This window comes from Ostrinia furnacalis, unplaced genomic scaffold, assembly GCF_004193835.3.
Source record: "Ostrinia furnacalis isolate ACB-3 unplaced genomic scaffold, ASM419383v2 OfSCF3887, whole genome shotgun sequence".
NCBI classification, from domain to species: Eukaryota; Metazoa; Arthropoda; class Insecta; order Lepidoptera; family Crambidae; genus Ostrinia; species Ostrinia furnacalis.
Window position 1 is genome coordinate 220932 of NW_021134126.1, and position 16977 is coordinate 237908.

General features: G+C 39.3%; 1 protein-coding gene across 1 annotated transcript; it reads right to left on the reverse strand.

Annotated features, from left to right (window-relative positions):
* Positions 1-3175: 3175 nt before the first annotated feature.
* eya (eya transcriptional coactivator and phosphatase 2) lies at positions 3176-16084 on the reverse strand. The gene is made up of 12 exons (XM_028312304.1): positions 15766-16084; positions 15406-15517; positions 12913-13017; positions 12341-12494; positions 11733-11886; positions 10824-10926; positions 10096-10267; positions 9307-9396; positions 8308-8516; positions 5899-6021; positions 4504-4625; positions 3176-3554 (listed from the first exon to the last, which is right to left on the reverse strand). Exons 1-12 carry the CDS (start codon positions 15782-15784, stop codon positions 3373-3375), a joined length of 1545 nt encoding a protein of 514 aa, XP_028168105.1. The 5' UTR covers positions 15785-16084; the 3' UTR covers positions 3176-3372.
* Between the last annotated feature and the right edge of the window lie 893 nt (positions 16085-16977).

Sequence of the window (16977 nt, forward strand, 5' to 3'; positions counted from 1 at the left end):
GATCTCGCTCCAAGTCTTGCCGATCTTCTTCGCCTCGTCTGCCACAGTGCGCCGCCAAGTTTGCTTGCAGCGACCACGTTTGCGTTTTCCTTGGGAGCTCCAATCCAGAGCCTGCTTGGGGATGTGATCGGGATCCCTTCGGAGAGTGTGGCCAATCCAGTTCCACTTGCGGCGCTTGATCTGCTGGTCGATCGGAATTTCGTGGCAGCGTTCCAATAGCTCGACGTTGGAGATTTTCTCAGGCCAGTATATGCCGAGAATTCGGCGAAGGCAGCGGTTGACGAAGACCTGCAGTTGGTGCGAGATGACTTTGGTGACCTTCCACGTTTCACACCCATAGAGCAGCACGGATTTGACGTTGGACCCGAAAATTTTGATCTTGACCCTTCGGGTCAGTTTCCGTGACTGCCATACGGGGCGAAGTTGTGCGAAGGTGGCTCTAGCCTTGGCAATGCGCGAAGTGATGTCCTCTTCGGTACCTCCAGTCTCTGACACGACGCTCCCGAGGTAGGTAGAATTGTGGACACGTTCCACATCCTCTGCACCAATCCGTAATGGTGTGCAATTCCTCACTCCAGATCGCATCTCTTGGGTGTTCCGGCAGTTAATTTTGAGCCCCGTGATGCCCGCCTCTCGATGTAGGTCAGATAACAGAACAACGAGCCGCTCTAATCTAGTGTTTTCACCCTTTCACGAACAAAACAAGTCTTTCGTCGTCATTTTACTAATATTTTACCATTCATAAGAACGTTAAATTACATAGAAATGCTCTAGTTCTACTCACCTAGAGTTCGAAATGGATAGGGATTTTTAACATCTTGTATGAATGAAACTTGAAAATAGTATACTTATTTCATACTATAGTCTGGTCCGTGAGCACGTAGAATTTTGTCCAATGACCCCTAGCTACCCATCCTTATCGCTCGCGCGTAATTATGTTGCTATCGCGCTCGCACACTCACTGCGGGTGCCAGTCGCACAGTCGCGACAGCAATATAATTACGCGCGAGCGATAAGGATGGGTAGCTTGGGGTCATTGGACAAAATTCTACGTGCTCACGGACCGGGCTTTAGTGTGGTTACTGTCTCAGCAAGAGACCTCTAAGAGTAGGCGCACACCGTTGATTTTTAGTTGGCCGATAGTTGTGCCCGATTTCAAATTGTATGAAGAACCGGCCAAATTGACGCGGCGTAGTGTGCGCACTCCCATACATGCCCATACTGATCAACAGCCCGACTAAACTATCGGCCGACGAAAAATCAACGGTGTGCGCCTACTTTAAGAATTACGAATTCATAATTTGGGAATAAAATAAAATGCATAAATTGTCAAATAATATAATTTTATTTACAACTCGAATAATCATAACTTCCGAATCAAAATTCGTATTCAATTAGAATAAGAATAAGCCATTTCTATCCTATGCCTAGGACTTTATTTACAAACTTCCATCTCTAGACATTTTAAAGTAATATTGCTATTTTCCGTTAAAAACATTTCTAAAGATTTCCACATAAATTAAAACTAAGTTGACATACGCCCGTATTCACAAACATTACTATGAGGTCTCACAGTGCGCGTGGACGCACAGGGTGACACACGAACCAATCACAGAGATATATTTAACGCCGCGCGTTCGATTTGCTGCTTTACTTAAGCAAGTATCGTTTGTGAATACGGGTGTAAGTTGACATGAAGTCCGCCATTGTAGAAATCATGGACCTCAATTAATAAGAAATAATTACTAAAATGATATGAGTTAAGTTACAATAAATATAATTTCGACACCACAGCCAAAACATTTGTTTTTTTCAATATTTGTACATGTAAATAAACAAAAATATTTGGAACAATATAAAAAACTTGCGCTAGTATATTAAAGTTGTACTGAGTAATTAATTAACTAATTGATCCTAAATTACATACATAGCAGAGGTACTTTGAAAGAAGGTTTGTGATTGTGCATTAGAACGCCAAAACTCAAAAATGTGCTTAAATGAAACCATTTTAAGTTACAATTTACAATGGCTTTACTGTTTTTTTTGTCAACATATTACTGTTTACATAATACGTCGACAAATAAATAAATACTGTTTTTTGAAACAGCGCCTCTGGCGGAGAAAAGGTGTAAGTTTTCCAAAAAAGAAAATATTTTGAAAATAAGCATTGGTTTTGTGGTAGATTTTAAAATAGTTGTGCTATAATTTCACTGCGGGCAGTAGTGTTTCGTATTGTTATAAAAATTGTTTGAGTGTAAACTATTACAAAAAAGATTTTCGAAAAGATATAAGTAGGCCTTTTATGAAACTATAGAGGACTCTCTATTTTTAATACTTGTTTATTTGAGACTTATTGCAGTGGAAAATAATTGTGTAAATGAAAAAAATCTATTAGGCTGTAAAAAATGAAAATATGAATATTATAAAAACAAGACACTAGAGCGCCCTCTATACTTAAAACAAGAATTTAAAAAATAAAAATATCAACTCTGAGATTAACTATAAATACATTTTCACTAAATATTACTAAATGTATGTCTGTACATTGCGTAAAATATAAAACTTATGTAATAGGAATGAACTTACAATGTTTCGTAGATGTTTCTACATAACATAGTATTTACATAAACAATTTTAGTTCTTCGTAGATTTTGAGCTAACTTTGAGCTTCATAAACTAAACGATAGTTTAAATTAACTAAAATAATGGCTTAGAAATAAATCGTGTACTTTATAATAGCCATTTGATATGATGTTTATAACTAAAAGTTTACGTTCAGAAAAGTTGTCTCAAAAATCGTATCACACTTTTTCGTTCAAATGTATTTCAAACTCTCCTAAATTCTTTATTTAAGTTTTTATAAGAGCAGCTTCTTTAATTGTTTATAATAAAATAATTCATTTGTTTTTTGGAAAACTGCAAAAGTTGTAACGGCCTTTTTCAATGTAATTTTATGATCTCAGATAAAAACGTTGTAAATTATCTTCGTAAAATGCCAAACCTACTTAAAATAAAGGTCAAAAGTACTAGAGCGTCAGACGATCTAGGAGTCACTAGCGCTGATACAAACATCATTCAAAGTATTATCTAAAAAATCAAGGCCATTCTTGTTTCTTTTATCTTCCGTCACACAGTCGCTTCTTTTTGTAATGTTTTTGAATTTTCTAACAGTAACAACCATTTTTAAATGAGAATGGCATTTACACATTTTTGGTTGAATAGTATTTTGATCAGATTTTCTATTGTTTACTGTGCAAAATTTCTTAACAAACTGAATCTGAAGTACCAGGCGGCCATAAACACATAGGAGGAGCTCGATCCATTCGCACGTTTGCACGTCGCAACAAAACCGTGTACCAGGGCAGCAGCAAATCATAAGAAGCCCATATCGAGCGCGTTGTACAACGCAGCTATGTCAGAATGGCTGGACACCCTCCAAAAGGGATAGTTCTTGGCCTTGGCAGCCGCTTCTTCGTCTTGGCCGTCGCCTATTACTACGTACGTACACCGTTCGCCGAAACGCTGCTTTATTTTCTCGAAGCATGTTTCTTTGCCTGTGAATTAAATGTAGGATCATTACTAAAATGATTGACGAAAAATATCGTTTAAATAGACTATTGTAAAATGATAAATTTGTAAAAAATATTGCATTAAAATTATTCAAATAAAGAAAATAAAAAAACAAATGTTATAAAAATATCTTATAATAATCTTCTACAAAGTGTCGAAGTATGTTGATGTCAAACAAAAAAAAATCTATGGCTCAAATGCAACTTTTTTTCAAGAAAAGGAAGTTTCAAACTTCCTGAATAGCAGAACAACTATTAAAATATCGGAATAATAACTGGACAAAAAAAGAAAAGAAAAAAGAACGAAAGGACTGTCTAAAGCAGTGAAACGCTTGATTCGCTAAATAGCAGCAAACATATTGTGACGTTATACTTTTACTATAACTTTTTGTCAGTTTACAAAAATAATACCGTATTCATCATCAATAATAAATGTATCTTTCTTTCATCATCATCTCAGCCATAGGACGTCCACTAGTGAACATAGGCCTCCCCCAATTATTTTCACAAAGGCCGGTTGGTAGTGGTCCAGCGCCTTCCTGCTACCTTTATGAGGTCGTCAGTCCACTTTACAGATCACAGAAACTAACGGGAGATGTGACAAGGGGGCAGGGCCGGTGTCGCAGCAATATGCCCAAAAACCGAACACATTGCTCGTGACAGAAATGATGACAGTAGCGACGTCATAATGTAAACAGTTTACATTGCTTAGGTAGTACTAAAGATTATTCGAATGTTGAGTACTGATACCGCAGTGGATAATGAGCACATATTTTAATTACTTTGTGTGTGTGAATTTCTAATGACACTGAGTTTCGAACTCAGCGCATTAGTTGGCATCTCTCTATGTATATCTCTATGGTTCACCTTGTGGGAGGATGTCCTACGCTGAATAATACCGTATTAACTACATTTTAAAAGGGTGTAAACTGACCTGTCTTGGTGGCGGAGTAGATGTTTTCAATGGGGAACACGCCTCCTAATCCAAACAGTAGCACCTTGGCCAGCGCTGGGACCAGCTGCGTCGTCGTCACTAGCACGTTCACGCAGTTCTCCCTGCAAACATTACAATTTCATATAATAATACGGACGGATACGACCTGCAAGCTTTTAAGAGGAGAGCGTATCTTCACCTTAAAGGCCGGCAACGCACCTGTAACGCCCCCGGGTCTGCGGGTGTCTATGGGCGACGGTAATCACTTACCATCAGGTGATCCGTCTGCTCGTTTGCCTCCTGTCACATAAAAAAAAACTTTCGCTCACAACACTTTGTGGAGTGTGTCACTGTGATGCTTCAACCACACCAACGCAGATCGCCATGTGTGTACACACATTTTCCACCCATTAAGGAAAGTTATTTTGTAAGCTAAGCACGAACCAATCTCAGCGACCTCTGCTAGCAGATATTGCAGTAACTTTTCCAATAGATGGCGTTGAATGTAACTTGACTCGCGATTCAATTTACTATACTGCGGCAATGTGAAATTCAGACAATTCGAAATTTTCAAATTTTCCGTTTTAACTTTTAATTTTTGAATGTACCATCGGCAACGGTGTTAACTATCCATTGCCTGTCATGTCGTCTCGTTCTATCGCAAAGAATCACCACGCAAAAACGGAAATGGATAGTTAACAGTGTGGCCATGTGTACTTCTCTTATCTTAGCAGTGAAAGTTCTTGAGTGGCGACCACGAGCCGGAAGACTTAGCGTGGGCAGACCTCCCACTAGGTGGACCGACGATCTGGTGAAGGTCGCGGGAAGTACCTGGATGCGGGCAGTGCAGGACCGGTCGTTGTGGAAATCCTTTCGGGAGGTCTTTGTCCAGCAGTGGACGTCATTTTGCTATCTTTGGGCCATTTTCCAGCTGTGGAGTGGACGTCATTTGCAACGAACGAACAAAGCTACAGTTCTTACCTGGAGTTGATCATATTGAGGCACTTGCAGGCTAGCGTCGGTGTGTCCATATCTACCCCACCTGGGGGGTATTTATCTACCCCACCTGGGGGGTATTTATCTACCCCACCTGGGGGTATTTATCTACCCCACCTGGGCGGTATTTATCTACCTCACCTGGGGGGTATTTATCTACCCCACCTCGGGGTAATTATCTACCCCACCTGGGGGTAATTGTCTATCCCACCTGGGGGTAATTATCTACCCCACCTGGGATACTTGTTTACCCCATCTGGGGTAATTATATACCCAAAAAGGACATGCTCACCTGTTCCTGTAATTGTTGTATGTATCCTTGGTTGTGGAGATCTTTGGAGCCATTTTGTCCAGCTGTGGACGTCATCTGCAACGGACGAACAAAGCTACAGTTCTTACCTGGAGTTGATCATATTCAGGCACTTGCAGGCCAGAGTTAGCCAGTTGTCGGTTGCTTGTTCTAACTCCGCTCGCAGTTGTAGCCACTGTTCTCTCTTCGTTGGTCCGAGGAGGCCGCCCACACTGGAACAATGATTTAATTATTAGTTTATTTATTAGATCTTTGATGTCATTAATAAAGTACAGTCAACAGTACGTAAGACACATTTCCGTTGCAAAATAGCACTAATTATAACGAAATAAGGTGCCGCGGTGTTTACCTTTATGTGCTAGGAGCCTAGTGCCCGTTTTCACCATCAATCCCTAATTTTTAAGTGACCCCTATACCAACAAAATTCATATTATGTGTTACCATAGGGGTCACTTGAAACTTAGGGATTGATGGTGAAAACGGGCATAGGAGCACTAAATACCACATCTGGTGACTCTAGATGCTTCTCCTGGGGTTACTAGATAACCTTACCTAGGGAAAATTTCCCCACCCAGGGTCACTAGATAGCCCACTTGGGGATTCTAGATATTGCACCTCGGGTCACTAAATACCCCACCTGAGGTAGTTACGTACCCGCTGGGGTAATTATTTACTCCACATAGGATAATTTATCTACCCCCACCTGGGGGTAATTATCTACCCCACCTGGGGTAATTTATATCCCACCTGGGGTAATTTATACCCCACCTGGGGTAATTTTCACCCCACCTGCAGCAAAAAAAGGGTCAATTTCTCACCTATTCCTATAGTTATTATAGGTGTCCTTAATCTTCCTGTACCGGAAGGCCAGCTTCCTCATCCAGTCCACGCCCCCCCGTACCCCTGGAGCGCAAAGCCCCGCCCCCGCCGCGCCCGCGTGGAAGCCGTCCGAGGCGAAGTTGTAAGCCGATAGCGAGCTGACGCTGCCTGATACTATCCGGGGTCACTAGATAACCCTCCTAGGTCAATATTACTTTACCTGGAGTCATTAAAGACCCTAACTGTGGTCACAAGATACCTAGCGCCCGCGTGGAAACTGTCCGAGGCGAAGTTGTACGCCGATAGGTCTTGCTCGTTGTGATATACTACCCGAGGTTACTGGACACCCTTCATATTTTACAACCCAGCTAGGTCACTGGGGTGACTATGAGACTTCTCCGAGGGTATTTAAAGAGACTTATCCCGAGGTCAGTCGATACTCCACTCGTGTCAATGGGGTCACTAGATAGGACACCCCACTCGGGAACAGATACTCTACCTGGGTCACCCGAGTCAGTGGGGTCACTAGATACCCCCATACGGGGATTCTAGATACCCCACCCCGTGACTCTAGCTAGGGGCCCTGGGTCACTAGATACTCCACATGAGGTCTCCAAATACCCCACCTCGGGTAATTATGTAACCCATCTGGGGGGTATTTATCTACCGCATCTAGGGGGTAATTATCTACCCCTTCTGGGGTAATTTTTACCCCACCTGGGAGGTAATTATCTACCCCATCTGGGGGTAATTATCAACCCCACCTGGGGGGTAATTTTCTACACCACCTGTGGTAATTATCTACCCCACCTGGGGGGTAATTATCTAACCCATCTAAAGTAATTATCTACCCCACTTGGGGTAATTTTTACCCCACCTGAAGCAAAAAAAAAGGTCAATTTCTCACCTATTCCTATAGTTATTGTACGTGTCCTTAATCTTCCTGTACCGGAAGGCCAGCTTCCTCATCCAGTCAACGCCGCCTCGTACCCCTGGAGCACAAAGCCCCGCCCCCGCCGCGCCCGCGTGGAAGCCGTCCGAGGCGAAGTTGTAAGCTGATAGCGAGCTGACGCTGCCTGATACTATCCGGGGTCACTAGATAACCCTCCTAGGTCAATATTACTTTACCTGGAGTCATTAAAGACCCTAACTGTGGTCACAAGATACCTAGCGCCCGCGTGGAAACCGTCCGAGGCGAAGTTGTACGCCGATAGGTCTTGCTCGTTGTGATATACTACCCGAGGTTACTGGACACCCTTCATATTTTACAACCCAGCTAGGTCACTGGGATGACTATGAGACTTCTCCGAGGGTATTTAAAGAGACTTATCCTGAGGTCAGTCGATACCCCACCCGTGTTAGTGGGGTCACTAGATAGGATACCCCACTCGGGAACAGATACTCTACCTGGGTCACCCGAGTCAGTGGGGTCACTAGATAGATACCCCCATACGGGGATTCTAGATACCCCACCCCGTGACTCTAGCTAGGGGCCCTGGGTCACTAGATACCCCACATGAGGTCTCCAAATACCCCACCTCGGGTAATTATCAACCCCACCTGGGGGGTAATTATGTACCCCATCTGGGGGGGGGGGTGTAATTATCTGGGGTAATTTATACTCCACCTGGGGTAATTATTTTCCTCACTTGGGGTAATTTTTATGTATATCCTCTCACCTGTTCCTGTAGTTATTGTAGGTGTCCTTAATCTTCCTGTACCGGAAGGCCAGCTTCCTCATCCAGTCGACGCCCCCCCGTACCCCTGGAGCACAAAGCCCCGCCCCCGCCGCGCCCGCGTGGAAGCCGTCCGAGGTGAAGTTGTAAGCTGATAGGTCTTGCCCGTTGTCGTCTGCTGCTACCGCGTCTATGTGCTCCTGGTCGCAGTCCTGGAGATGAGGTTACTTTGAAAATTATAAACAACTTGAAAAAATCGAACTTGAACAATCGAACAACTTGAAAAAGTCGGGAATTGAACCCACGATTATGTTAGGCAGTTTGATTTTTTCAAGTTATTTATAATTTTCAAATTAGTTTGAGATGCGACTCTTAACGCTTAAATTCAATCGATATTAAACTACTGAGATCGTTCTGCCTCCTTCCAAAGGTTGCTGTGCCCTAACTGGGTCCACATTGAACTGCTTGATTGATTGTAAGACCTAAATGCTAATGTGGTGAAGCAATAAAATATTGAGTACTGAGTAACTCTAAAAATTAAATAACTATGAGGTTAGTTGTTTGTGGTTTTTAAGCCTCACATAATAAGTCGCTACAAAATACACCTTATTTTTTAAATAGGACTATAGCAGGCATGCTCCTTTTAGAATAGGCGATGAGCGATTTTTCGACTGTATCGATGCAGCATCGTGATTTCGCGACTTTTAATGCGTTCGGATGCAGTATCGGAATGCGCGTTTTAGCGACTTCTCGCTACATCGAGCTTCCGAAAAACGAATTTCTTGATTTGAATTTGCATTCAGCTTCTAAACATCGGCTAAATCGCCGATGGTAAAATTAGCATGACTGTGTCCTGTGGCTTTTAGTGCTAAAACTAAATATCATCAGCAGTTTGATAGATACCTAAGCCTCATTGACATAATTTCTCAAGTATCAAACATTTTTCAACAATTGAAATGTATGATTACTATTGATTATTGTAATATAGTCTTTTGAACTCACCTCAACATCATTGAAGAAGAAATGCGTGTCAGCCAAACTAAATATCATTTCTTCCATTCTGAAACCTAATTGAACTATTTGTTGTGTATCCTGCAATAAAATTATTAAAATTAATATAAAATCCACATGTGCCAATACTGCTTCATAAAAAGAATCACTTATTTTTGTAGTTTAGATATTTGTCAAGTCTACTTTCAAAATAGATTTGACCTGATAACATCTTTTGATAATAAATAACGTCGTACTATCCGGACGTCGTACTAAAAAGAAGCAATTTTTTACGTAATTTCTCAACTAATAAAAAATATGCGACGCTAAAAGCGGTCGGTCGTTATAAGCGACGTCGTACCTACTAAACGGATTCTACCATGGTTGGTCAGAAAATGCTTTTTTTATGGGTTTATTTGGTGGTGCACAGCTTAAAATGATGGCCTCTTAGATGAACATCTACGTATTATTTGTATATTTTATTTTTTCTTCAATGGTCTTAAGAAAATGTTTTATGTGTTTCTTGGATGGTGGTACACAGCATAAGATGATGGCCTCTTAGATAAAATTCTACTTATTTGTATACATACTTTATTTTTTTTTGTATTTTATTATTATTATTATAAAACTTTATTGGACAATAAAATAGTACAAAAGGTGGACTTAATGCTATTTGAGCATTCTCAGCCAGTCGACCCCTGGGTTATGCAGAAAGCTGTGAGTGCGAAGGTAGAGGTAGAAGGTATTTTAGTTTTTCTTCAATACAATTTAAATCTAAACAATATACAGACATACATGTACCTTATTGTACTTAGTAGCGTAAGTGCCCGTGAGCAGCGAGTGGAAGATAATAATCGTTTCGTCTAGATCCCAGATGAACACTCTGTCCGTAGCGGGCTCGGGCACGTGCTGGGCAGGCGACGAGGAGGTGTTCCGTCTGCCTCTGCCTCGGGATCTGCTTGCTGTGCTCTCTCTGTAACGTTTATAAGGTATTTTTAATTACTATTTACATAAAACACAGTACTTAAGGCGAACTGGTATTCTATTCTATAGCCTTTTAAAATCTACTATATAAAAATAAGTCGGGTTTTCCTCCCTGACGCTATAACTCCAGAACGCACAAACCGATTTCCACGGTTTTGCATTCGTTGGAAAGGTCTCGGGCTCCGTGAGGTTTATAGCAAAGAAAATTCGGGAAAAGGGGGTAAAACGGGATCCACGCGTACGAAGTCGCGGGCGGCCGCTGGTTACTTATGAAAACTGCCCAGTGATGGATATTAGTAATAATAGTATACAGTGAATAGGGATTAAAGTCATAAATGAAACCAAAATCTACTTCTGTCTTTCTTTCAAATTCAAGAATAATTGAATAGTCATTTACTTCTTCATAGGATATAAGCTATGAATTATTATCAATTTAAAAGAGTAGAATATTGTCTAATGATTGAGAAATGCAGTGAAATTGAAGTATACCCCTGATAATGCATTACCACTCATATTATACGCAGTTTACCCAAGTAATAACTCACCCAGAATTTTCTCTACATCTCCGACTTGCTGCGTGTATTTCACTTTTAATTGGCGATAGGGGGCTTGTGTCGTTTATAGAAGGTAACATGGATGACGGAGAATCTGTAACAAAAAATGAACCATTTTTAAAACTTTACAATAAATACATACAAAAATGTGGGATTTTTGGGTGTTATAAAACTTTGCTTGTGTTATGGAATGATTTTAGATAATGCAATGAAGATTTCATGGTTTTTTGTCTGGAGAGGGAACTAAATTAAAACTCAGCTTCTCTATAAAAACTTTATCATTAGTTTAATCTTACTATTACCACTATCAGAGTCAGGCCAGTAGTCGGAATCGTCATTGGGGTTATTATATTGCTGTTCTCCATCACTATCATCTAATTTCCTTCGTTTATTGTAATAGGAACCATCGTTTTCTTTATCCATTGTGAGGTTGTAAATAACTTCAAAAATTCTTATTGCGGAATGTGGGAATATCAGTCTATGAGTGAAACATCAATTATTTTAATGTGTTGAACACTTTATCACGGGATTAATACTAAAATACGTGTATAAAAAATATTTGAACAAAGCTAAGCTCTTTCGACAACAACAATATCACAAAATGTCTATGTCACTGTCAAAATGACAATTTGACGGCCAGACGTACAGTTTCTGTTGGTTGGCAGCATTGGGTATAAAAGATTGGATGCGTTCACATAAAATTATTCTTTGTTAAATATAAAAGAGATGGCTAACCCTAAAATGCTCATTATCAACTTTTTACGAATAGTAGTTATTAATTGTAATAAAATTCTAATTCTAATTTTGGATTTAGAACTGTCGTCATTTTTACGCTCTTTAGTAGAGTTACGATAGCACAGCTTGAAATTAATGAAATTAAGTTAACTTCTCAATTTTTACCTGATAAGGCACCTCCTAAGTGGTAGGAGGTGTGACCAGCGCTGCCGCTGCTACTAGGCGAGCTGACGTAGGGTGAGTAACTGGGCGTCGCATAGTACCCGCCGTATTGAGCTACGTTGTGTTCCGCGTAGCCGGCTGCATAACTACTGTAGTCCTGAGAACAACGTTTTATGTGTTTCTTTAGTTTGAAGATTAGACTAAAAAGGCTTACGCTGAGTTGCACCATCTTACTTTAACTTTAACAAACGTCAAAAAGCTGTCAAAAATCACACAAAAAACAGCGATCATTGTTATCGTTGCGGTTAATGTAAGTTGGTGCAATTGATTTCCAACTGAGTTACTGTTTTTTCTGACCAAATTCAAATGATGCGAGTAGTAATCAACCCCTTAGACAAATTAATTAAGAAATCACTTCAAGTAGCGAGGTAACTACATAATTACAAAATAAGGGGGGTCTGATTAGTTAAAGGTTTCAGAAAGGTGCTGGATTCGAGTCATTTCCAACTAGCTAATCTGGGAATCATTGGGTGGGACCTATGTTCAGCTGTGAAAGTTCTGCAGCTGACATGATGACGAAGATGATGAAATTGAGTCGTATCCCCACAAACCTGCTGCGCCGTGGGGAAGGTCTGCGACAGTCCACCGTTGTACGAGGAATACGCGTACGGTGACGGCTGTGCACTGAACCCACTGCTGGGCACGCTGCTAACGCCGCTCACGCCGTACGCGCTGAGGTACGTCGGCGCCGCTTTACAAGATGACCTGATAGATATTAATGAATATTCTTATACACAAAACAGACATAAAAGAAATATGAAATCATAATGGCACAAAATTTAGGCTTTATTAATGCTAGAAAGCGATTTCTTCCAGAGAAGCAGTGGTCATTTTAATAAGTATTATTTGTGACAGAGCACTACCTAGAGTTTAGGTCCTAGATAATACTTTGCATCATGTAATCAGCAAAAGAGTGAGAGTAATATGAGAGCAAGCGCAGAGGCATTGTTTAGTTTTGTAAAAGAGGTTATGATCAGCCTTAGCACTAGTGTAAAATTCACCGGTTTCTGAACAAGAAAGGTTCTTGAGTAAGTTGATACCACGCAACTCACTGCAGAGGAATGACCAGCCCAAATTAGTTACTGTAACGATGATACCTTTTCCATGCTTGCCAGTATCTTACCTATTGTTAGTATTGTGCGGTGATGGGTACGCAGCGTAAGGCTGGTTGTACAACGTTGAGCCGACGTACGACGACGCAGCGCCTCCTCCTCCATACTGCTGCATACTGTAAAAATATAATTTATATAAAAAACATTACAAAAAAAACTGCGAAACACTGTTTTCGGTGGTATCTACAGTTCAATTTCATCTAAGTAATAGTGGGGATCCTAATTGATCAATCTTTTTAACTTCATAAAAAAGAAATAATCTTTAATTTCCTGTTACTAAAATAATATTTTATGAGGACTACCAAATTGTTATGTGCATCACCACATTGAGCATTTTGTTTTTTGATTGGTTGATTGATTGTTAGAGATAATTGACGGAGCATTCTTCCAATAACACTCATTAGACTAACTTATGTCATCAGCTATAATTATAGGTTGCATCTTTTATGCACATGAAACAATGTCACAGGCCACAGTCAAAGCGTATCAGAACTTTTATAAAGTTTGTTAATTAATAAAGTAAAAATAAACTAAAATAAATTACTTTATCAGGCTTTATTCCTTATTAAACAAAAATACTAAGCTAGAAATCATGGCAAAACTTAGAAAATTAATAAAGTATTGCTGTATGTATTGTAAATTGTAAATAAAAAACCCTTGGAGAATTTTATTGGCCAGTATTGCCAGTAAGTGTTAATTATTATGAAACGGACTAAGTACTGCATCTAATTACATGTCACAAAATGAAGATTTCACTTTGCCTTATTAATTACTAAAGACAGTGCCGGCTGTTACAACTAGTCTCGTTGGACATAAGTTAATTCATAAGCCATGAAATTGACTTTATGGTCAGTAAATTTGAATGAGCCATCAATTGCGTTGATGGCTGTAAACCTCGTGTTGAGGTATCGCTGGAATTAAGACGATGACATCTACGACACTGCACTAACAGGGCATTCGTAAATTATGCAATTCACTCATTAAAATCCTAAAACTATTATTGATGAAACGTCATACTACATTATAATCAAGAGATCTTTTTAAGCTTTATGAAACACGTATTAAATAGGAGTAGGTACTTATAAATTATTCGATTTCCTTATTGGATAATTTGTAGAAAAATAAATTAGAGTCAATGCAATGATCATTGATTATGAGATGACAAAAGCATAAGCGACTGGTCGACTCTACATCCGAGGTAGGTACGCTGGTTCAAACCCTGCCGCTACGGGACTACTGTGGTGAATTCATAACAAGCATTTATCAATATAGTATAATTATTTTGCATAAAACGATGAGTTAAATTCTTAAAAAAATGAATGATCACCTTTGGGAAGGCAGGTCTTTTGAAAATAATGATATTTTTTACTCTGCACATGCCAATTAATTAGGACAGTTGGCGCATGAGGCATTTAATATCCTTTTTAGTACCATGCTTGTGCAATACATTGTAATCGGCCACTAATACTAATCAAGTATAGTTAGGCGGCTTCCTCAAAATCCTAGGGAGCGTTCACCCCAACAAATTAAGTCGTCAACAACGATCGAGCGACTTGATGAAGATTTATTATGGGAGATTAACAACAATTATGTATGCTTTAGTTGTTTTAGATGACGTAGGCATAATAATTTTGGTTGAATACAGTATACCCCTTTGTACAAGTCTAAAAATTAAGTTTTTAAACTACTACTAATGATTAATTTGATTGTCTACGGTGATGAGCAGGAAAAAATTAAATAATTACAATAATTTATCAATTAGCATGTCAAATACCACACTACTTATTCGGTTTTAATTAATTAACGACCGTAAATCCAATTTTAAAACAATCATAGCTAGATCAAATTAAAAATTGAATAAAATTGAACCATTAACCCATGATAGAAGCTTAGGCTTGAGTTTGGCAAGTTTTAATGGAATCAAACTATAGTTTTTTTATAGCAACTTTATGTTAATCAAATCAAGAAGCTTCTGTTGTGTGTGATCTACGTTGTAATGGTTGAAGAACCTTTTAATGGGTATTTTATGAATATTAATACAAAATATTGTTAATCGTCAAGGTTATGTAAGCGTATTTTGGGTTGCGTTTACATGCCTGACTTATTAGTTAATCTAATTAGAATTGTTATTATCTAATTAGAGTGAAGCTCAAGCTTAAATTAAACGGACATAATATTTTGTATTGTGTGTTTACGGAAAAATATATTTTTAGACTGCTATATTTTTATGCTTTATGCATAATGCATCTGGACCCAGTAGGTAATGTAGGATCCTGTATAACTGGACTGTTGTGTGAATACTGTTTGAATTCCTACTAACGGATATACGTGTCAATGTAACTATTAAAACACGTACTACTACTAAACGCGGGATTCGCAAAAAAGGGGGAACAAGCCCAAGCCTTACGTTATAGTCTACATCTTGGCTTATAACGAAACCTAATTAGAGAAGTCGTAGGTGTCTTTCTTGGAACCTGCAACTCATCGTCAAAAAGAGAGCATACCTATTATAGTACTGGTACGGTAGCGCGGTCTGCTCATAAGGCAGGGACTCCCCGTAGAGCGCCACTTCGCCCTCGCACAGCCCGGGGCTGCGCACCTCGCTCTTGACTCCACCTGTGGCAAATAAACCTATTTAATTATAAGTTCTTAAATTCCCAAAGCTGCAAACTGAGGATAGCCCCCCTCTTATGTACTTAATTTGTAGTTTCTAAATTAGTAATGCTATGGATCTTATTAAAATTTTCTCGTAGCAATGTAGATTCATATTTTAAGTAGTTGACTGTTATTTATCTTTAATGATAGTAATTCTAATCCTTTTTGTTTACTTTTTCAGAGGAACTGTGACGTTCTACATTTCTTACCCGCACTATCTTCATTCATCAACCAGGCTACCGCGGACGAGGAGGTGGTAGACAGTCCAGTTGACGTCAGCGGCAGAGCCAGCCCCAGCGAAGTGCTTGTGGCGCATCCGTTCGAGACCACACAGTCTTCAGAACTACCAGGCAAGCATAACCCGTCAGTGGACAGGCTTAGAGCCGTGTTCGTCGAACTAGCCGTGTTCTGGAACAGCGTCGAGGAACCAGAGACTAGGAGCGCGGGCAATGTTGCATCTTGTAGTAACGAGGGGGGTGAATTGGAGGTCGACTCGGACTCACACGGACTGGTGTTGATTTCGCCAGATAATCTGGAAAAGGTATATTTAATTAATATTTTCATGTACCTATCTAGTTTTTTGAATAAAACAATAGATGTAATAAGAGGTTTTGCTATTGTTGCTGCTTTATGCTACACAGTGTATTGTTCTGTTTGGCATCATTCTCAAACATTAGATATCTAACTTTGTAAATCGCTCTCCTTCTTCAATTGTTGACAGACCCATAAACCCGGTTTTAAAAGGCCGACGGTTTAACAAAACATTGGAAATAAAAAAATCCATTAAAAGCGCCTCCGTCTGTTTACAGAGACGCCTCGTTCTATAAACAGTCACTTATCTGAAATGTCTTAATTTCGGAAGGAGGAAACAAACCAATCAAATGTTAAATGGCGAACACGTTTCGTTTTACAACGTTGGAACCTCGAGCGTAAAACAGATTGGTGTAATTGAGTTTTTCAAATCCCAAATCAGATGTTTGTTTTAAATTAGAGCCATTAAAACAAATCATCCAAATCAAATAACAGATGCCTGACAGACCCCTCGTATCTCGGCAGTTAGTGGGTTTATCTGACAAAATGTTTACACGTGTCCCTATATTAATTATTTATTTATTTATTTATTTATTCAAGGAAAATCTACAGCATATTCTTATAATAATTACAAGTATCATGCTTAAATTATATAGCAAGTAATGCCAATTACAGGTTTTCCTTAGTTACATAGTAAACTAAATGCGAGTCGGATACAATGATCACAGTAGTGTATATCTAACAGTAGATAGATGTTGTACTACTATAATTTTTTTATTACTATTCTATGCAAATAAATGTTTGAATTCAAATTTGAAGTATTTATATTTACTTAAGCTTAAATTGTAAACAATATTATCACACTATATATACAGGGTGTTAGGCAAATG

Bases quoted from the DNA above. Each gene is read 5' to 3' on its own strand.
- eya (XM_028312304.1), bottom strand. The intron at 6,022-8,307 runs GTGAGAGGATAT...TCATTGTTCCAG, and splicing joins TACAATAACTACAGGAACAG to TGTGGGCGGCCTCCTCGGAC. The intron at 3,555-4,503 runs GTCAGTTTACAC...TTTAATTCACAG, and splicing joins CTACTCCGCCACCAAGACAG to GCAAAGAAACATGCTTCGAG.